The following is a 23316-nucleotide window of genomic DNA, read 5'->3' on the forward strand; positions in this document are numbered from 1 at the left end:
GTTGTGAAACTCGGTTGAGGTCATCGAGCATCATGCTGAGTTCCTCCATCGACTTTGCCATGACTACGATATCGTCGGCAAACCGAAGGTGAGTGATGTATTCGCCGTTGATGTTGATGCCAAGTCCTTCCCATTCCAGGAGCTTGAAGGCGTCTTCCATTACGGCAGTAAACAGTTTCGGAGAGATAACGTCTCCCTGCCTTACGCCTCTTCGCAATAGAATCGCCCTCGTGCTCTGCTCCTGTACTCGGACCGACATGGTGGCGTTACTATACAAACACTTCAACACTTCGATGTACCGATAGTCAATATGGCATCGCTGAAGAGACTCAAGCACCGCCCATGTTTCCACCGAATCGAAGGCTTTCTCATAGTCCACAAACGCTAAGCATAATGGCAAGTTATACTCTTCGGTCTTCTGTATAACTTGCCGCAGCGTATGGATGTGGTCTATGGTACTATAGCCTTTTCGGAAACCGGCTTGTTCGGGAGGCTGGAAGTCATCAAGTCTGTGTTCGAGACGGTTCGTGATGACCCTTGAAAACAGCTTATAGACATGGCTCAGAAGCGTGATGGGTCTGTAATTCTTCAATAGGTTGTTATCACCTTTTTTGAAGAACAGCACCACCTCGCCTCTATTCCATGTTTCAGGCGTTATGCCCTCGGACAAGACGGAATTAAAGAGCTTCTGGAGGACTTTAAGTACCGGTGTTCCACCCGCTCTCAGAAGCTCTGAAGTGATTCCGTCTTTGCCCGGCGCCTTGTTGTCCTTAAGCTGCTTCAGGGCCATCCTAATCTCGTACAGACTGATGTCCGGGATATCTTCGGTATAATGTCGGGACAGCTTGGCTCTTGGATCTCCTACCAAGCTGTCAACGGGCTTTGCGATCGAAGTGTATAACTGTCCATAGAACCTCTCGATCTCACCTAAAACCTCCGCTTTGCTCGACGCTATGCTGCCATCTTCCCGTTTCAACTTTGTCAGCTGGCTTTGCCCAATAGACTTGTCCTTTGCGAACACTTTGGAGCCTTGGTTTCGCTCAATAGTCTCTTTAATACGGTTAGTATTAAAGAGACGCAGGTCATGTCGCAAGGACTTAGATATACGTCTATTGAGCTGCCTATATGACTCCGCGTCATCGGGAGACTGCAACTGTAGCGAGCGTCGTTCAGCCATGAGGTTTAAGGTTTGCTCGGTCAATTTCTGAGGTCTATCTTTACGGCGGGGTCTAAAAAACTTAGACCCTACTGTGTGGACAGTTTCCACTAGCCCGTCGTTGATTTCGTCCACTGAAGCCAAGTTCTCTAGGCAAGCAAAGCGGTTAGAGAGCTCGAGTTGAAAGCTTTCGGGGTTTTGAACATGGGCTCGAGTAGGTCGGAGCGTAGACTTCATCAGGCTGGACCTTTCAAGTTTAATATTGATATTCAGTGCGCCTCTTACGATTCGGTGATCACTACCGGTCTTTACCCTGTTGATCACAGAGACATCACTGAATATCCGTTTCTTGTCGGTCATGATGAAATCTATCTCGTTTCTCGTGGAACCGTCAGGACTCATCCAGGTCCATTTCCTGTGAGGCGGCTTCTGGAAGAAAGAGTTCATCATGAAGAGTTCCTCTCTCTCCAGAAAGTCGGCCAGCCTCTGACCCCTAGGGTTCCGTTGCCCATACCCAAATTGCCCCACTCTCAACTCATCCCCACTTCTCTTGCCCAACTTTGCGTTGAAGTCCCCCATAACAACAGTAAAGTAGGTTTTAGAAGTATGTATGGCCCTACTTACGTCCTCATACATAGCTTCTACTTCATCATCGGAGTGTGACGAGGTCGGTGCGTATACCTGAATGACCTTCAGCGAATATCTTTTGGATATTCTGAGTATTAGGTATACCACCCTGCTCGACACACTGTCGATGGTTATTATGTTGTTTACGAGGGACTTGTGAACGAGAAACCCGACACCACCTTGGGACTGTTGGTCGCCCTCCCGGTGGTAGAGCAAGTTACCAGACTTCAGGGTTGTCGTGTCCTCCCCCTCTCTACGGACTTCGCATAACCCTACAATGTCCCAGTGTAACCTGCTCAGTTCCTCTTCCAGCTCGCAGATCTTTTCGTCAGTCCTCATAGTGCGTATGTTGTGTGTTACCAGGGCCAGTCGTCGTCGGGGCGGGTAGCCGGATCTTTGCCGGAGATTCTTAGCACCCCTGACCCCGCTAATGCCCTGACCGCTACCATAGCCAGAGCACCGGGGGTCGCCGGAACCTCGGGGCCGTGGTTTTATTGTGCTCATCATGATGGGGGGTGAATGCCATAATCGCCACGCTTGGCAGGCGGGTTGGCGATCGCAGTCGAGTACACCGAATTTGAGGGACGCTGCTGCCCGTCCACCGGTGGTCTTGGACGTAGTTTAAGGACATACCCACACATATATTTACTAGCGAACAAACATTTTAAAGTTCAAAAGTTACTTTTTTTGCGTCCCGGACTCTATTGGCATCATAGGTCTAAAGGGTATCGTCTTGGGTCGTCCCATTCGTTTTTCGTCAAGTTCTTAAATTAGTCCTATTCTGCTTTCGTCACTCATTCTACATTGAAAGCCACCGACGATTGTGACGAATGTAGAATGAGTGACGAAAGCAGAATAGGACTAATTTAAGAACTTGACGAAAAACGAATGGGACGTCCCAAGACGATACCGTCTAAAGGGTAGGTTTCTTACCTTGGTATTCCATCACCAGCTCTCCTATAGAACTCTAACCGTTTCGTATCCACCTTATTCGGACAACTACCCAACCGCAGCGGCCTATCATTCTCCAAGCTAATCTTCTTGCACTGCGTCCTCGCCGGCCCGGTCTTCTGTCTATCTCTGTTCAAGTCCGAATTGGAATGCTCGTTGATACTCGGCAACCGGGGATCGAGCCCACAATCTCCGTTGTCGTACACCCGAAAAATAGGCTTCTTTACACCATACATACTGGTCACTGGTCGGTTCATTGAAGTGAAGAGTGGGTTTATCTGACTTCGTATTTGGTTTAAATCGGGTTTTAGCTCCGGTTTTTTTGGAGATTCTTTGGCCTGTGCGACTACAATCTTTGGGATTGTGTTAACGGCTTTAAGCACTTCTCTTGGTGGTGTTGGTTTCTTAGGGGTCCCGTTGGGTTTGGATCCCGTACCCGGTGGTGGTGTGGGTGTTTGACTGCAGGAGGGCTCCGCTCTGTCTTGGTCGAATAGGTTCTTATATTCGGGTGGGCTGTAAGGCCTGGGTTCGTGTAATGTAGAGGTCCAGAGAAGGTCGGTGGCGGGTACGTTGTGGAGTTGTTGGAGGTGGGTCTTAATGTTGTAGATGCCAGCGATCGCTCCGAAGGGTTCCGCCTTGATTTGTGCGACCACGTCGATTATTGGTTGCCCGCAGAGCTCCGATATTTGTTTGTACAGCTGAAAAATATTATCAATTATTACTAAGATCTAATTAAAATTATAGTCGCAACACATACATATACATCTCTGTTGAATTTAGACTCGACGGAGCCGAGCGGATGCGCGCGCATGCGCATGCCGGGATGCCTCATCGATCTTCATGTGCGTAGCCACGTTCGGTTCTAAAAATTGCTGGATGAACGCAGTCTAACATACCTCCCTGTTGACTTTAGGCTCGACGGAGCCGAGCGGATGCGCGCGCATCCGCATGCCGGGCCGCTTGATCCAGCGGTGCCGCGCCGCGTCGTCGATTTTCATGCGCGTAGCCACGTTCGGCTCTAGGAGCTGCTGAATGAATGTCTTGCAATCTGTTAACAATGTTAAAGTGAATATTAGTACCTACATTTTTGATTGTTTTTAGCTTAGCTGCAGTTTTCAGGAGATTTTACTGTGTGTCAAGGCAGGATGTTGCTCTGTGGTCTGTGACGGATTAATCCGTCTACGGCGTTGGACCTGCGGTTCGGATATATCCGTCGTTGGCGTCGAAAAGGCCCATTTGTCTCGAAACGCATACGAAATTGATAACAAAATCTAAATTAATAATTGTGACAGTCAAATATTAACACTATTTTGTTTTTTTTTTTCACAGGTAGCACAAAGTGACCTCCGAGTGTGACCGCGGCCAGGAGTTACGCGACGGAACAGTGATCAATGGACAAGTTATACTGGATTAGTGGCGTGTTATAATCATACGTCGGACTCCAGCGGGCATTTTCGTGGCATGTCAGAACGATAGGTAAGGTTCGCAAATCAATCAATTCACTTTCGAGTATTTGTACTTAGTATTTATAATGTTGTTTATGTTTTTTAATTCCAAATATCATAGCAACTAGAGTCTGTGCGGAAAGAGAAGAGTCGTGGGATTTGAGGGCGCGCCAGTGCTATTTTATGGTTTTTGCTATGCTGACAACACTGGTCACGTGATTATAGTACGACACTAAAGGTCATGATACTTGAATCCCTTTTGTTCCGGTTTTTTACCACGGCTTACGAAACGGAGCCTGGTGGTGGTGTCGGCTCGTCAACTCAATCCTCTGATTTAGCGCAGGCACTAGTTTTCTTTTTAAAATACACTTGTTTTTATATCTCAGATACTAAAAAGTGACTGCGATTGACAAAACTGCTAAAACTATTTAAGAATCTGCCCAATACAACTGTAATTTTAGTACCAAGATACGAGTCTCATTTATGTACTGCCTAATCTGTGCAGTCCAACAGTTATTAAAACCGGGTAGATCGGGTAGAAATTGGGCAATAGAACTGTAATTTTATCTGGGATATATTTCACCCATTGTAAAGTTGACTTGTAATTGTAATGTATGTGTACATTATTAATAATAAATATGAATATGAATAAAAATAGTGCATAAGTAGGTAGGCCTTATCGGGGATATGTCCGGTTCTCTCATCTCACGATATTTTACTTCGCCGAAAAGTCACTGCTAAATATGAAATATAATTTCGTAACTAACAGAACCTACAAATAAAGAAATATTTTATTAGAAAAAGTTTTATTCTTTGTAATCGAAGTCTGAATTAAAATATTCAATGTCACTTATGTTTGAGCTAGCTTCAAAACAACCAGGGACACTCATAGAACTATCTTCATCTGAACTGAATGTGCTTGAATCCGGCACGTAGATTACGAATTCTTGTATATCACCTACTTAGCGGTCTTTTATTCGAGATACCGTAGGTACTTTTACACAATTCTGAAAAAGAAATTACATATAAATATGCATAAAATGGCAAGTATCAAGACTATTTGTCAGTTATTTTAAAGATCATGAATGACCTGCATATTTATGAAAATTAATATATTTTGAATGAATATACTTACCGATTATGTACCGGAGACAAGTTACTTAGGGGGCTTATTAAATAGGTAATTATTTAATATTAAATACAAGATCAATACCCGCGAATAGCGGAAACACGTTCCGCGAATTTTTGTAAGTCGATAGTCGGCTTTTAGCCGTTTTCTTCCCGCTGACAAAACCGAACAATGTTAAATATAATTTCCCTTGTGGTTTTATGTACGTCTTTATCGTGTTTTGAAAATATTTTATGCATAAAACTTGCGGTTTTTGTTAATAAAAATTATATAAAAATATACATTGACAGAAGTTTGTTTACTTTTTACAAGACAGGTGTCAAAGGTTTGATTGCCATATAAAATTTAAAATGTTAGTTCCCGTTTCTGCCACGACTCTTCTCTTTCCGCACAGACTCTAACTGCGTTATTTATAAACGTACTTGGACTACACATTAGTCAAAATGGCGAAAAAGTTCGTTTGGCTTTATCCGTCACTCAGACAATTGCAGATGTGAGAAAGGAACAAAACAAGTGAGTTAACTGGGCATGTCAAGTTCTATGAACACGGCTATGTTACAAATACTAGGTACATTATAATACTCGTAAGTTAAGATTTTTTTGTAAACCTTACCTTGCCCTCAAACTGCCCCCTATAGTCCGACGTATGGTTATAATTAATCAGAATGTAGTAAACTAAATAAAGAATAATAACCTCCATATAATCGGGTGCCTCGTGTTAAAGGTGACGCTACTAAAAGCTATCGCCTGTTTTTAACTTCGAAACGTGAAATTAGATTTGCCTTACCGCTGTCACAGGCACAAAACAAAATTAATAAAAACATGAACCCTGAACCGATTTTATTTAGTAGCGCCATCTAGTGAGCTCAAGGAAAGTAACAAGTATAGACACGAGAGTCGAGACGTATGGAGTTTGTCAGTCTTTTACTGTTTTTAAAGTATTTTTTTTTGTTTTGTATGTGGGACTCGAACAAGTATGAGCTCGCTTCGCTTGCATAAATCTTATTATGTAATACAGTTTTTTTTAATATGCTCTTATTAGTGAAAAGGGTTTGCAAGATAGGGGTCATCCATTAATTACATCACACGTTTAGGGGGAGGGAGGGGGTCAAGAAAATGTGACATATTGTGACATGGGGGAGGGGGGAGACACAAACTTTGTGACGTCACTTTAGCTTCATCAGTAACCGAAAATTAATTTAAATTATTTTATTAGCTTTACATTTAAATAACAAGTTTTTAAAACGATAATCGTTTTTATTCGCTTAATTTTCTTTCCTAAGCAGTTTTGGGTTATAAAATTACTAATATTTATATCGTCAAAAATATTTTGATAAAATATAAATAATACTTAGGTACTTACTTAATTCGATTTGGCGATTTCGTAGAAAAAATGTGACGTCACACTAGGGGGGAGGGGTTTGCCAAATGTGACCAAGTGTGACAAGGAGGGGGGGAGGGGTCAAAAATGTAGAAATTCGTGTGACGTAATTAATGGATGACCCCATACCCTTACCTCATAAACAGAGGTCGGACAAATAATCGCAAAACCATCAAAAATCATTTATATCTCAAAATAGGACAAGATTTATTAAACTCATATTATGTACACAGTATCTTTATAAAATTTCCAGATTAAACTCCAAAACTGCAGTTCAAAATTGTTAAAATAATTGTACCTATCATGTTCCATGCCATATTTATTTTTGTGATAAATTGTCCGAACTCTGCTCATAAACATGTAATGGAAGTATTGACCATACAATATATGATTAATTTATACGAAAATATCATTCTACGATTTCTAAGACCGCACTTCTCGCCTAATCAAAGAGCAGGACATTTTTATAAATCGAATCTGAATAAAATTAAAATATAAAATATTGCAAATATAATAAAAAAGTAATTAAAGTGGGATCTGCCTGACGCTTGACCTCTTGAACGCCAAGAACACCTAAAGGCGTCATAACTAGTCGTGCCCACAGCGCCATGGACATAAGTGTTATTGCGTACGCTGTCAAAGAAACCTTCACTCATTAAAGTAAGGTTTATTATATTACTAGTAGCTCGCTTGGGCCCGTGATCTTGGCGGGTGAGTGAAGTTTTTGTTTATGACTTAAAGCGCTCAAAGGGTTAACTTAACAGTCATCGAAGAACTCATTCATTCTCGCGCAATATAATTCATACTATCAATGGCTGTTATGGGTTGATTTATAATTCATATTAGCTGGCGCGAAATTTCTACTGAACTGACAAGATTCTGGCGAACGTGAAGACTCCGTTTTAGCTAACTTTGAACCGATTTGAATAGAACAAAGATAAACGTCACATTTTCATAGAAATTGTACTGATGATGATATTTCGATTCTTTGTGATTAGCGTGGTTGCAAATGCCACGCAGAGTTAGCTTGGTCCCACTCTCTACAAGTTCTTCTCGTGTTGGGGCAGGGATTAGACTTAAGTTGCTGTAAGGTACATACGCTTTTTTGGTAGAAGTTCTGTATCAGGGTTCCGAACCCGGTTTTTCAACTGAAGTAAGAAAACGCATGCTGTGCAGGTAGTTAAAATACTGTAAGACTAGCTACAAGCTCGATTTTAATTGTAATGTTGCCATTGTTGAATTCTTTTTACAACTTTTTTAAGCAATCTCTAAGAGTAATAAATTTGTAATAAACAATTGTATGAGACGTATTGCAGTTTATATACCCCAGTTTGCTCTGATATTCCAACATGGCTTTGTTTATTAATTATTATTAATTCGTTTATTCACGTCAAACAAATAAGGTTAACAATAAATGCGCCAAACTGGAGTAACCAGTTTGTTGGCGCGCTGTGCTATATTCGAATCAATAATGATCACCTTAGAAGAGATAATACTAAGCCAAATGCTAAATTCATTAGCTAAATGTGCTTTTTTTGTGAGATCTATCTCACAAAAGGCGAATGGAAGGAATGATTTATGAATGGTATTTGGGTGTATCAACTTTTTAGTTTACGGCTAGATGTCCAGGAGAAAAATAAGTTGGGCATTAGGTATTCAAAGTTATAATTTTAAAATGGCGCTGACATAACAAAAGAATCCGAAAGTTCCAATGGGTAATATGTCTGAAACTGCTCAAGATCGTGGGCGATGGATTCGTGATTGAGCCTGTGACGTAGGTTAGAGATTCCTCTCCCCCAAGGGAGGTCTGGGGGACGGGGGGTAGGAGTCTTCCAAGGGAAAATCTCTGCTTTCCAGGAACTTCGTGTCAAGTTGATATGAGATCTCAGACCTTGACAGACAGACGGAGAGCGGTTGGAGAAATTCTTTGCTGCTGCCAATGCAGCTAAGTTTAATATTCCGATTGAGGTTAACAGTGACGTGGTTAGGCTTTTGATAAGCGTGTACACTGTTCAGGTTACGTCAGGAATGGATGCGCGAAGTGTCAACATAAATTAACTACTGACAGAACATGTGGACTAATAAAAATATTTTACAATACATGTTTAATAGCCCACGTGTAAACCCTATGGCTGATAGAACGAGCATTCCGGGGCCTGCTTACGCATGACAATTAAATATGGTATGTAACATATGTTCCATACGTCAGTGTCCACTAAGTATTTAAACACCTCGGGGTGCCTATCCACCATTAGCTACTCGCAATTCATGTAATATCTATAATACTTGGACCTGTAGAAAAAGTCGAAACATGCCACTGTCGATCGCAGTCGGAACATTATTCTTTGTTGCTTTTGTAGCAGCAAAGGGTTCGATTCACCCGCTCTCCGACGAATTTATAACTCACATCAACTCGAAACAAAATTCCTGGAAAGCTGGCCGGAACTTCCCGTCGGACACTCCTCTTGCTTACATCAAGGGATTACTGGGAGCTCTCGAGAATCCATCGCCCACGCTCCCCATTATAAGCCACGACGCTGATTTAATAGCCAGTCTACCGGAAAACTTCGATGCTAGACAAAAATGGCCGAATTGCCCGAGTTTGAACGATATCAGAGACCAAGGCTCGTGTGGAAGCTGCTGGGCATTCGGCGCCGTTGAAGCCATGACCGACAGAGTTTGCACTTACTCGAACGGCGCTAAACAGTTCCACTTCTCAGCTCAAGACCTGGTCAGTTGCTGCACGGATTGTGGATATGGTTGTCATGGTGGGTATCCAGATAGAGCGTGGCAATACTGGCAAGAAGTAGGCATTGTATCCGGGGGGCCATATCAATCAAGTCAGGGCTGCAGGCCTTACGAGATCGCCCCCTGCGAGCACGCCGTAGACGGCCCCAGGCCGAAGTGTCATGAAGCAGAACCTACTCCGGCCTGCATGAAGAAATGTGAAGCTGGTTACAACATAGAGTATAACAAAGACAAGCACCGTGCCAAGCAAGTTCACACGCTTCACGGAGAAGATGACATTAAAGCGGAATTATATAAAAACGGCCCTGTTGAAGCTAGTTTTACAGTATACGATGATTTCGTTCATTATAAGAGCGGCGTATATTCGCACACATCTGGAATAGAGCGAGGTGGTCACTCCATTAAAATCCTGGGATGGGGCGTGGAGAACGGCAAGAAGTACTGGCTGTGTGCAAACTCCTGGAACAGCGACTGGGGAGACCAGGGCTACTTCAAGATCCTGCGAGGTGAGAACCACTGCAACATCGAAAACAGAGTTGTAGCTGGGGAACCTGACCTAGACGGTTTTTAAATACCTACAAATATAGCAGCTCTTAAAGTTTAATATTTACTTATTGAAATTACCTAAGTATATCAAATAAAAAGTTTAAAAACCAACATATGTTTTTGAAATGTCATATCACTATCACACTTTACACACGTGTTTACGGTGTTTAACGCTGAATATGTACACGCTCCCGGCCTCACGAGCGTCATCATCATCTCAGCCATAAGACTTCCACCGGTGGTCTTGGACGTAGTTTAAGGACATACCCGGGTCCAGGACATACCCGGGTCCGTGCTCACGAGCGTGCACGTGCCATAATTAGTAGTGGCGTGCATGCTCCTGACGCTCTGAGTGTGGGTTTCGTGGCCATACCTCTGCTAAAAGGTAAAGTTATATAGCGGTAGACCCGTTCAAATCACTATATGCCATACCTCCGCTGACGCAAGCCAGTGCGATCCGCTGTTTCCGCGCGAAGCCGCGCGCTATGGCGGCGCGGAGCTGCGGCCGCGAGCGCCCCTCGCCGGTGTCGGCGCCCGTGAACGGCAGGCCCCCCGTCACCATCCCGTAGACAATCACACCTCTGAAAATTTGAAGCAAATTATAGTTCTAATCATAGAACAAGGTGTCTCAGAATGATAGTCTCTTTTTGCTTGACTTTAACTCTTTGAACGATAAGTTTCGCAACTGATGCGAGTGGCGACTGGCGTCACACGTGTATTTACTACACTGATATACTCCTACTGAGTTTGCCATCCAGCGAGATCAGTTGAGCGACTCAATCTCATCTGGGTATGGTGAGGGAATCAAAGCTAATGGGAGTGTTGTCGTTAGTTTGCTAAACCTAGCTTAGCCGAGAAGTTTCCTGTGTGTATGTAAGAGAGATGTCGGAGTGAATAACTTAGTAGTTACTGGAAAGTAGTGTAAGTACTAACATGCTCCAGAGATCCACCTCTGGCCCGTAGCGTCGACCGTCCACGAACAACTCTGGCGCAGCGTACTCCAGCGAGCCGCACGGAGTCCGCAGTGCCCCACCGTTGCTCCACACATTGCTTAGACCGAAATCTGGAATTGTGTTATTTTTAAGCTGGGTCCAGCAAGTTCGACGGGGATGGGGATTCACATAAACTTGATGTGCGAATCAGTTTTTGGCACGATTCTGAGGGCCAACAGTGAACGTTGAAAATCGAAAATTCGTCATTTGCCATTGTATGACAATTGTATGCAAAGAGTGACTTTAAATTCTATCGTTCAAATATGCAAGAGTGATAAAAGGCTGATAATTTAATTTCAACCACATGTTAGAACTTAGAGGATCCAATTAATAAGTGGATAGAAAAAAAAAACAGTTTTTGCTATTACAATATAACTTAGTTAAAAGGTGATAGTTTTCGTTGTTTACTATAATTATTATAGAAAGTTACAGAATGGGCTCACCCACAATCTTGATGAACTGCTTTGTAGAGTCTAACATGATGTTTTCCATTTTCAAGTCTCTGTAAAAATAATTTTTGCTATGTTCAGAAAGCCAAAAACCCAAAAAACGATGGAAGGATTGTGTGAATGAGGATATGAGAAAGAAAGGAGTGAGTGCTGAGGTGACGAAAGACAGAGGAGAACGGAAGAGAAAACAATTGTTGTGCCGACCCCACATAACGTGGGATGAGGGCAGGGAAAAAAGAGAGATGTTCAGAAGGGACACACTTGGGGCAATGGTGATACGTAGGTGAAATATTATATCCTTCTATGTCTCAATGTAGGTACTTTTGGAAGGACAGAATCAAATCAATTTTTGACCTATATTGGAATATAAGAAGGTTCCAATATCAAAACTACACAAATCCAATAACAAAAACGACTTGGGTATTAGGACTTAGGTACAGCACTTCCCTCCATAACGTGTATATGAGGCAGAATTCTAACTTCAACAGTATTAACTGGCTATTGAGATCTTAAGTCTTTCCAATAAGGGTTACATTACCGGTGCACCACGCCTTGAGAGTGCATGTGCCGTACAGCTGAGACCAGTTGAGCTGCCAGCGCCTTCGCGCGGGCCTCCGGCAGGCCTCGTTGTGGGCCCCTTGAGGCCAACACGTGGGCACAGAGGTCCCCTCCCCCAGCTGCTTCCATTACTACGTACAGTCGAGGGCCGTGCTGAAAAATCAAAGGATTTTAAAATCATCATCATCACACGCCTTTTCGTCTATATCAGACGATTTATGGTGTAACACCGTAAAAGAACCCACCCCGAAAAAAACCCCGAACCCCGAAGAAGAAGAAAGTGGTGGTGGATTTTAAAAGAACCTGTTATTATACGAGGATATATTATGTAGAATATCAGTTCTTGTTGCATTGAGCATGATGATATGATGATACTTAATATTACTTCTGCCAGGTTTTACGAGCTTACGTGCCAAGTCAATTGGAAAAAGGTTTTTGGGGAAATTTTTTATTAAGTATATGTACCTATATTATGTACGAGTATGTATAGCAGAGGACATTTTTCAGCTGCATAGAAAAAATGTGTGAAATATGTCATGTCAAGAGTGCCACATTGTAGGGAAGGCTGTGGACAGCAGTGGAGTGGACTTCTGCCAACTTAACACTCAGGTCCTGCTTGAAGTCTGAGAGTAATAATATGTGTAAGTCATCATCTTGCCTCCCGCCCTTGCAGAGTTGACGAGTAGAACTGGCCGCCTAACCAAGGTTACAATCGCTATCGCTTCGACAACGAAAAGCATTATGTATCTCTATCACTCTTCCACATGAGTGTGACAGTGACAGTTGCGTTTCGATCGCTACGGAGCGTTAGCGATTGGCATCTTGGCTACGCGGCCTGGTCCCGTCACGCCCGTAGACAATATGCCAATCGCTAACGCTCCGTAGCGAACGAAACGCAACTCACTGTCACACTAATATGGAAGAGTGATAGAGAGACACAACGCGTTTTGTTGTCGTAGCAAGCGATTGTCACCTTGGCTAGGCGGCCTGGACCGTTAAATTATGAATGACGGTCTCTTACCATCATCGTCTCATACAGTGCTGCGATGCAGGGATGCCTCAGTTTGGACATCACACGCGGTTCCCGGTGTAAGTTGCGGCGGGCGTACTCCTCTTTTATGCAAGTCAGGTCGATAATTTTGATGGCCACCTGATAAAAGATAGATGAAATGAGAAGTTAATGATAATAATCAATTAATCACCTACAGCCTATATTCCAATGCTGGAACAGCCTCATGCTCATGTGCAGATAAAAGTTCCAGCGACATATTTAACATGAAAAGGTTTGGGAACTTTAATTCTCACATTTTTCCAAAATGGTGCTTTGTTCCTTGTGCAATTTTCTTGAAGTTTCTGAGAACTGTTCCAACTTTTTGGAAAAAATCCGCATAATTATGTTAAAGGACCTCTTCTTATAGGTACCTACAAAAGAGCACGCCGATTTGAAATCAAGCTAGACTTTGCGTGCATCTTTGAATATCTTTTTTTTCCATGTTATCCGCTAAGCAGTCAGGATATCATCGTAGATATAACATGCTCATCAGCATACCCTGTGGTTTTGGGTGCGGTAATGTTTTACACTAGCCAATAAGGGGTCATCCATTAATTACGTCACACGAATTTCTAGGTTTTTTGACCCCTCCCCCCCTCCTTGTCACACTTGGTCACATTTGGCAAACCCCTCCCCCCCTAGTGTGACGTCACATTTTTTCTACGAAATCGCCAAATCGGGTTAAGTACCTAAGTATTATTAATATTTTATCAAAATATTTTTGACGATATAAATATTAGTAATTTTATAACCCAAAACTGCTTAGGAAAGAAAATTAAACGAATAAAAACGATTATCGTTTTAAAAACTTGTTATTAAATGTACAGCGAATAAAATAATTTAAATAAATTTTCGGTTACTGATGAAGTTAAAGTGACGTCACAAAGTTTGTGTCTCCCCCCTCCCCCATGTCACAATATGTCACATTTTCTTGACCCCCTCCCTCCCCCTAAACGTGTGATGTAATTAATGGACGACCCCTAAAGAGATTAAAACTGTGAACATAAAAATGTGCCTACATATTTTAAAGTTAAAGATAATTTGTATAGACATAGATACTAGTCCATAGCATACAGTGGAAATAAACGGTTACACGCACCCATGTCGGAGTTAAGGCTACTCTAAACCATTAATTTGTACTTTCTTGTATTGTGCAATAAAGGTTAAATAAATAAATATTGTCAAAGATTATTACAAATAATATTCCAGCTGGAGCATATTTGGCTTTCCTTTTTTTCACGAGCTATAGGAAAAATGCATAACTGTTAATTAAATTAGAAAAGCGGTGAAAATTACGTCCGTTCATTACATTACGGCGTCCATAACGCCCTTCTATTGACTGGGTGATCGAAAAAAACATTATAATAATGTTAACTCGAGGATAAATGCCATCGAAAGAGCTTGTGATACAGCTTGTACGTTGCGACATGTAACAAATAATTCTATTATCATCAGCTCTCTTCGACAATCTAAAGACAGTGTGACGAAATAATCGCAATGCAACGCATCCATTGCTACAGGTGTTGCGGAATATATCCGTAATGCATTCCAACGCCTATTTATTTATATCCCCTTTGATCAGCACAGACTTTTGAATAGCCCAAAAACAAATAAAACGAACACTATTCATAGAGCTCATTGAAGAACCGTTCATTGGACAATACTCTCCAGTGTTGCCACAAACAAGCTTCCTGATTGGTCGGTAGGTACACTTGAACTTACCTTCTTCCCAATAATTCTATGGGTGGCCTCCTCAACCCTCGCAAAGTGCCCCTTTCCCAGCACTTTCCCTGTCATGAGGTAATTCCCCACACTGTACACTTGGCCCTTATTCCTTGTCATGGGTTTCATATTTTTATTTTATCTCACTTCCTACTCATAATTTAAGCGAACAATCTAAGCACTAAAGTAAATCGGAATTACACGGTTTTCCACACGATATTTATGATAAATACTTGTAAACGTCATAATAATGTTCCTGTGTTTGGGTCTTTTGTTTAGGTCTTTGAATATAGAACGAGCGACGGCAAACGGTTTGACATTTGATCGAACTATTTTTAACGTTCGGTAATCGCCAGTATATAGATGTACCGACGTTTTTTAGGGTTCCGTGCGTCGATACGGGAGTTGGACAAAACGTTTGAAAAATCATTGATGTTATGCGGCTACATTAAACGATTTAGCAAAAGCGTTGCCGTCGGCAGCGGAAACAGAAATTTCTTATATTTTAAGTGACCTAGGTACAAAAGCTAACCTCTTTAATTAAAAAAAGTTTGGCGTAAAGAGTAGCCAACTAGATTCAATAGCATGTAAGTTCGTAATTATTTTGCGAATGTCGAAAAAATTTGCAAGCGAACGAACGAGAAAAATTCAGAGGCTCTACCACAAAAACAAAAATCTAAATTTCTTTATCTGGCTCTCTATCATTCAAATATGCAGAGAGATAGTGTCATAAAAGGAATTTTGATTTCCGTTTCCTACACTTTGCCCTGTTCAAGTCGGTGCTAAGTTGTCTTAGACGGACACTAGCAAGCGGACTGAGGACCTACCGCGAAAAATGGAAATCAAAATTCCGTTATAACCTCTCTATCTCTCAAACACTCCTATATCAAGTCGCAAACACTCCTACAGTAAGAGTGTCGGTATGAATGTCATTATTTTCATAGGTAGATAAGTACGTATGTTTGACATTGCTTAATCCGATTCTATTGGCCTCGTCATTTGCTTACCTCCCCATTTATTCGCACAAGTAATACGAGTATGTAACTTCTATTTATCTTAATTTTGAAACCATGGCAACCAAACACCCAAGGCAAACCACCGCAAAACATTTATAAACGGCCGCTTTAGAGCAACACGTTTGCCATGAATTTCCAATAGAACTTTGCTGGTCTAGGCCGTAGTAGGCTTGCTCTGCACGTCACGTACACTGAACTTTTAGGTTATTATCCATAAAAATCCATTTATTATTTTATTTATACGCCTAGCGATTATCTACTTTAAGAGTCCTACATTTCACAGGTAGACGATGTGGTGGGATATATTAGCAAGAAGACCATTACGAGCTGAGAGTGGTCCAGCTGCGATGCATGACGCCATTATGTGCACTTCAGCTCGCCCGTGGTGCACGTGCTGAGACCGATGCTGGAAACCATCGCGAGCGTGGACTTCTGGCAGAAGGATGTGATATTTCGGCAGTTCCGTGGGAATTACCCTCATACATAACATAGCCTATCCTATATAAGCTCGTACAGTCGCCATCAGATATATCGGAGCGGCCAAGGTGTTCACAATATCTGAACAAGCACTCTAACGTCTTGACAATAGAGGCGTACTCAGATATTTGTGAGCACCTTGGCCGCTCCGATATATATGATGGCGACTGTACACATGTTATTCTAGACATTATAGACCTATACTCCAACTAAATAGTTTCATCTAACGTCCAACACTACATGGCGACCCTGCCAGTGCCGCCTTGTGCTGCACTGGCGGCGTGCCGCGCCAGCCAGTAAACGTCGGTAAAAAAAGTAAAAATTTAACACAAACAACATTATTTAGGTATTTTTTTAAAACTACAGCAATACGGGATTTAAGGCGAAATTATGACGTTTACTACTTACTGAGCTTACCTGAGCTGAGGGGTAATTTAAATAAAATTAATTGACAAATAGGTACTTGCGTAGGATTTTCCTCATGAGAATTGGGGCAAGAGATTGCCCCAAGCAAAATAAACTATGTTTCTCTTACCTCTAGGGTTACCAGAGTCAGGAATTTTCCTGACATGTCAGGAATTTTGGCCGTTTGTCAGGAATGCGGCCGGAATACGAAAATGTCAGCAATTTTAGTGAATGACAGACTTTTTTATAATGTAAAAAGTACATAAAAAGATTATTATTCAAATTTACTTACAGCCAAACCAAATTCAATTTAAACAATGTACCAAGCATACATAGATATTGCTCATGGCTATAAACCCCCCGCCCCACCGTCGCCGATATGAGCGTCAGGAAAAATATTCGCAATCAGGAATTTGTCAGGAAATTCCAAATTTGGATCTGGTAAGAGTAGGGTTAAGGGGCCCACTGATTAACAGTCCGCCGATCGATCGGCCTGTCAGTTGTTCGGAACTGTCAAAATTTTGTTCTAACTGACAGGCCGATACCGTCCGGCGGACTGGTAATCAGTGGGCCCCTTAACCCTACTCTTACCCCACCTGGGCCTTACCACCTGACCTGACCTTAGGTTGTTTCGTAAAAAAAGTTTAAATAATTACGCTCCATTTTAACTTCTAACTTTGAATCTACCTACTTGGTTTTAAAACATTAACAGGGTACTATATCCTAGCAAAAAGTACCTTGTCTACCGCTTTACTCTACGCGGCGGAGCCTTCAGCAAATGATCTGTGAATATTGCTAAATAGCCGACGGGGCTTATGGAATGTGCCCGGAAATGAGAGCGCAGGTTAGTAGAGTGTAGGGGGTGCGGGGGTGGGAAGGATTCGTTGAAAATAAATACGATATATCTTGGTATTGGTACGAGCATTCAATAAAGGTTTATAAAGAGCGTTGTCACATTGTCCGATCCGATATCGGATTTAGGATGCTACATCCGCATAGTTAGCGTAGTAAGTAGATACATGCATGATGCTGGTGGTGATGCTGATTAACCCTTTTTAGCCCTAAACTGAAAATTCAGTGATTCCTTTCGACATCTATTTAAGTTCAACGGCAAATGGCAATCGGTTACATACCTACTCCTTAAACCACCACATCCACCGATGACCACTATCCTCGGTCATGAGGGAGCGACCACAGAGAGAGAGAGAAACCATCACATAATCTCCTTTACCTTCTCTGCTTAAACTTGCACTTAAACCCTTTAAAACCCCAGACGCCAAACAAACAATCATGAAAATTCACCCGCGCGCTAACTTTTTAATTTTACTTTTTCCCGGCACTCACCGATTCGATTGCAAACATCGGTAAAGTTACGATTCGCCGCGGGCCGCCAACTTTCTAGACTGGCTTCGTTTGCATGTTAAATATTCCCTGAACTTGAAAAAGTGGCTTTTAATAATAGTTTTGTGGACGTATTTTTAGTGGCGATTTTATAAAATGTATTTTTATGAAGACGTCGTTCCTTTGAATATACTTTGTATTACCTATCTACTGCAAAATAACGTTTTGTGAGCACACACCATTCAACAAGAAGTGTTAAGGCCCCTGTACACAATGGGCCAGCGCCGGCCAGTCCAAGGGACGCAGCCATGCGGTAGAATGAGATAGCAATATCACTTGCTCCCTCTAACGCATAAATGCGTCCCCCAGACTGGCCCACGCTGGCCCATTGTGTACAGGGGCCTTTCGACACTAAGCAACTGTTTTTAAACCCCCCCCTCCCTTGGTTTGGTAGAGTAAATCCTATTGAATCAAATCACACATGTGGAGCACAGCTAGTTCAAATCCAACTACTTATATATATACCTAAGTAAATACGTAATTAAATTTAACTAAAATAGAGCTATTTACTCTGTGATCTTATGAATAGAGTCTCTTCGGAAAGAGAAGAGTCGTGGAATGCATTGGACCCCATAGATTCCACGACTCTTCTCTTTCCGCACAGACTCTAACTGTAAAGAAAATTGGTATCTACGTATCACCTAAAACACGGCATAAGCGAGTGCGTATATTTTCAATTAGGCGAATAATTGTCACCCGAATATAGGCACAAATCCTTATGCGACGTCCACGGGCGCGCATGCTAGATTCGCATATAAATCATTCAACCTCGAAACCCACTCTGCTCTTTTACTAACTAGCGACCCAACACGGCTTCGTATAGTGGTTAACAAATTATACACCTAAACCTTCCTCTAGAATCCCTTTATTGATTCACATAAACACCAGGCTGTATCTCATGAACTGTGACAGCTAGAGAGTTGACATTTTCACAGATGATGTATTGCTGTTGCCGCTATAACAACAAATACTAAAAAGTACTTTCTTCTCTTTTCTTTGCTTTTCTCTATCCCATTTCTCTTCTCTATTCCTTGCTATCCCTACTCTGTTTTCCTTTCCCTTTCATCCTTGATGGTGCCGCGGCCCTTTCGGCTACGACACCAATCTCTTCACACCAAAAGCAGACCAAACTTTGTAACCACTTAAAAAAAACTAAAAAGTAGTGGCGGTACCCTCGGTGCGCGACTCCGACTCGTACTTGTCCGGTTTTAGAGTTTGAGTTTGCTCCTGAAATGGAAATTGTATGAAAAAATACTTTTTGTCACTTCCCTCTTAATAAATTCCCAAATTCTCTGACAGAACAGACGGATACAGCTAATTATTTATGAGCACGCCGCTTTGTGCGGCGGACGGGCGATTACGAGCGCAGTGGAGCGCTAGCACAGTGCGTCGCGGTTGTAAAGCCATGGCGCAAGTACAGTCAGCTAGCTATTGAATTTTCCTGTCTCTGTAGCAGAATACACAGCGTTACAAGGCAATTAAGTATTTTTATTAAAAATCGAAGGGACTCTGGTCTGGGGTCCGCTTGGAAACCTAATCTGCAGAATTGGTGCTGAACTGACACTAGTTTCTAGATAAAGAACTATTAAATAAAATATTTAAACCCTCCTACGCTATACGCCATAAATATTAATTCCAAATTTATTTTATGCCAAAAGAGCTAGCCAGTACAATACCACCGCAAACTCTTTTACACGTAGAAAAACCGCATCGAGATAGGTCCATCCGTAGGAGAGCTACCATGCCACACCACATGAGGCATGTGGCATGCCACATGCCACATGCCACAGAGAGACAGATAGACATATTTGTTGCACTCCTCTGAAATACTGATAATAAGGTCGATTAAATATTTTCTTTTGGAACGTTTTCGTATAAATATGTTTGTTGGCTCACCCGTACACTCCTTTTTCAAGAACGCCTTACCAAATAAGTTTTTGGCAAAAATTTCATTTGCTTGTACCAGCTTTTATCGCTGACTGTACTTTTCTTACGACAGACAACTAATACTCATCGCGACAATTCTAAAAACCCCAAACAGAATTAGGTTGCGTTGTTTCATCGCAGAGTTCCTATGGCCACCTCCTGTCTCCATCATCAGATCCGCTCGATGACACAATAATATTGTATTGTCACCCGACTTACGTATGTATGCAAAATTTCAGCTCAATCGGAAACCGGGAAGTGGATTAAATTTAACTTGCAAGATTTGATTACAGACCGACAGACAGACAGACAGACAACGGGCAGGTGAAACTAAATAAGAGCTTGTAAAAGAACAGTACCCCTAGTGTACATTGCTTTAGATAGCGTGATGTGACGCACGCGTTTAAAAGTGTCATTCTGTATGGGGTTTTGAGTTTCCAAAACGTCCCGCTTGGCGCGCTCTTCAAAATCCCATACAAAAATAGTCACGCTATCGAATGAAATTTTGTGGTTATGTTCGAAACCGCTCCGCTATATTCTAAATACTAATCAACGTATTTTCTCCCCTCATAATGATAATGATGAAATATATTTATACTTCAACACCGCCCCGTCAGTATCATTATTTCTGGGATGATGAAACCCATTATTCCCAAAATAATGATAAGGAAACTCATTTCTGCTACGATGTTGCTACGCGCTACGAAACAGCTACAAGGTCTACGGTTATAGCCTTCGGTATTGTACAGTCAGCGGCGAAAGAAATAATTAAAATATATATACACCCCAGGCCAAAAGTACATGGAAATGACGTTGGTTTCTTTAATATTTTATATATCTATTATTATTGTGTATTGGTAACCAAAAACTTACAATAGGAAAACCCGAAAGCTTAAAAATAGTTACACCCTACGTATTAAAACATCCTAATATAATTTTATTGTAAAGAAGATAAAATGTGACGTCCACGGGTAAAGGTACCTTATGGCGGTTGGCGCTTACACTATTATTAACGCCGCTCAAATATTATTGCGGCGCTATGCGACGTAAGCGCCGGCCGCCATAAGGTACCTTTTCTGTGGAACGTCACAAATATTGAAAAAAGTTACATAGCGCTCTTCTTAATTGCCTTACAAAATGATGAACTGGCAATTAAATTAATAATAAAAAAAATGATTCATTATCATTTTCATTATTTTGTTTTCTAATTGTAGTCGTTTCTAATGAGTATCATGGAAATCCATTGCGAGAATATCACAGCTTTTTTAATGTCATATTAAGCTTCCATATAAGTTTCCATACAGCCTGGAGTGTAAGTATTTACATAGCTAACCAAAGACATACTGTCTCGCAATATTGTATTTGCTCTCCTTGTGAATAAAATATAAATTGTTATTCTGTTTAGCGACATTTCTCCGTATTTATTCACAATTTCATAGTTCCTCGTCTCAGGGAGAATGGAATAACAAAGGGGTGTTTTTATTTTTTTATTCGTTTCCGAGATATCGGCAGATGATCTCGGTAGACAACACAAATGCTGGTAGGGTTGGCGAATATTTACAAAATATTAAATAATAATTTAATAAAATATGTGGATGACCCTAACAGAGTGATATTACTTTTTGAAATACTTTTGAGCTATTGCGTTACATAGTCATCACTTGTGACAATTGTGACCTTGCTTAGTAAGTGCAATTTATTGAATTGATACTATGTGATATGATACAATTTACAATTCGTGCTGATTTATTATATAAGGAAAAATAAAGTCATATTTTTTTAGTAAAACATTATATTATGAAATGTAACTTATCTGGGCCTATTATAAGCTACCCTTAAAATATGTGGTTGTATCAAAAATACACCCTGTATAATTTGATGCCTTTAAAATCGAACCTATGCCATTGCAAGCGCCCATACGCGGCGGTGGCTGCTTAAGATCAGGCAGGGCGCTTGCTTGCCACCGTCGTGGTATAAAAAAAACCGGGCAAGTGCGAGTCGGACTCGCGCACGAAGGGTTCCGTACCATAAAGCGAAAAAAAAACGGAAAAAAATGCAAAAAGAAAACGGTCACCCATCCAAGTACTGACCACGCCCGACGTTGCTTAACTTTGGTCAAAAATCATGTTTGTTGTATGGGAGCCCCACTTAAATCTTTATTTTATTCTGTTTTTAGTATTTGTTGTTATAGCGGCAACAGAAATACATCATCTGTGAAAATTTCAACTTTTGTACGGAACCCTAAAAATGAGAAACACAAGGAGTTATGTCGTGTCTTCCGTACATACAAAACCAATACGCCTAGATAATAAACAAAGCTAACGTGGCAACCCTAAATGCGAAAGCTCATATTTTGCGGGCTACACCCGCGTTAAAATGCAGCAGAATTATTTCTCCCTTATTTATATCGATAGTGCAGCGGGGCAGGGAGAAATATGGCTACCTAGTTACTTACAGAGTCATGTAACTTGTCAGGCCGTGGGAAAAAACGTTAGGGTAACATTCCATTTCTGACCGCAGCCACAGAATAAATAATAGTACTGCCGTACAGAAAGGAAACTTCCTATAAAATTGAAGTTTGACAGCGTTTGACTCAACCTATCTGCTGTTTTAATTTGGCAAACGATGTACCAAACACCCTGTATATTTATAATTAAAAATACAGCTGTTTCCAAATCCATTTTGCAATTTAGTAGTCTTTAACTGATGTCTTGTATAAAGAGGTTTAAAATTTTCATACAAAATGACCTCTTTTCATAAGTTTTTAGTGTATCCACTTATTTATAACCTAAAACCAAAATGTTGGTCTCTGAAAGTAGTTTATCAGTCTTGGAAATCTTGTCACATCTCGGAAAACCTTCAGAAGAAATCGGGTTATTCCCACTAGTTAGGTACCACCAAGTTTTTACCACTGGTAACTACTGGGAATAAAAATTCCTAGTAGTTACCATTACCACTGGTAAGAACTTGGTGGTAACTAGTGGGAATAACCCAAAAAATCTAGTTCACCGTGAAATGTAACAGTAACATTTGACCCTCAGACAGCGCAAATACAATTTAACTAAGCAATCGGAGGCAATAACCGAGCACGGGTATAATAGCAATTGCCTCATTAATATGTCTTTCCAAGTTTAGCAGTTAGTCGGCGAGCAATGCGACGTCTATGTCATAAGCGGATGCGTTTTATACCTCCTCTACACGATAGGCCAGCGCCGGCCACTCCAAGAGACGCATTTATGCACTAAGAGAAAAATCATCACCAGGAATTAAAAAACAGTTCTGTATTGGGGAAAAAAAATTTAATTTTTAGTAATAATTATGGACGTTTCACTATTT

General features: G+C 41.3%; 3 protein-coding genes across 5 annotated transcripts in view; 2 read left to right on the forward strand and 1 right to left on the reverse strand.

Moving 5' to 3' along the window:
- LOC134672081 (nucleoporin SEH1) overlaps positions 1-4167 on the forward strand; it is a 22165-nt gene extending 17998 nt beyond the window's left edge. For 2 of the 3 annotated variants that reach the window (XM_063529986.1, XM_063529987.1), the window contains exon 9: positions 4068-4167. The gene's annotated coding sequence lies outside the window, so the exon portion shown is untranslated. Of the gene's footprint in view, positions 1-4063 lie in introns of all 3 variants that reach the window. The other variant, XM_063529988.1, reaches the window with a different exon arrangement.
- Positions 1-15032, reverse strand: part of LOC134672069 (uncharacterized) — a 19114-nt gene extending 4082 nt beyond the window's left edge. Inside the window, exons 1-8 of the mRNA XM_063529971.1 lie at positions 14756-15032; positions 13004-13132; positions 11963-12135; positions 11419-11477; positions 10917-11046; positions 10416-10564; positions 3631-3782; positions 2717-3432 (exon numbers count right to left, since the gene is read on the reverse strand). Of these exons, the coding sequence (XP_063386041.1) occupies positions 2717-3432; positions 3631-3782; positions 10416-10564; positions 10917-11046; positions 11419-11477; positions 11963-12135; positions 13004-13132; positions 14756-14884 (1637 nt within the window). The 5' untranslated portion in view covers positions 14885-15032. The remainder of the gene's footprint in view (positions 1-2716; positions 3433-3630; positions 3783-10415; positions 10565-10916; positions 11047-11418; positions 11478-11962; positions 12136-13003; positions 13133-14755) is intronic.
- On the forward strand, positions 8993-10016 carry LOC134671659 (cathepsin B-like). The gene has a single exon (XM_063529487.1). It carries the CDS (start codon positions 9001-9003, stop codon positions 10006-10008), a length of 1008 nt encoding a protein of 335 aa, XP_063385557.1. The 5' UTR covers positions 8993-9000; the 3' UTR covers positions 10009-10016.
- Positions 15033-23316: the final 8284 nt, after the last annotated feature.

The sequence above is a fragment of the Cydia fagiglandana genome, chromosome 16, assembly GCF_963556715.1.
Source record: "Cydia fagiglandana chromosome 16, ilCydFagi1.1, whole genome shotgun sequence".
In the NCBI taxonomy this organism is placed as follows: Eukaryota; Metazoa; Arthropoda; class Insecta; order Lepidoptera; family Tortricidae; genus Cydia; species Cydia fagiglandana.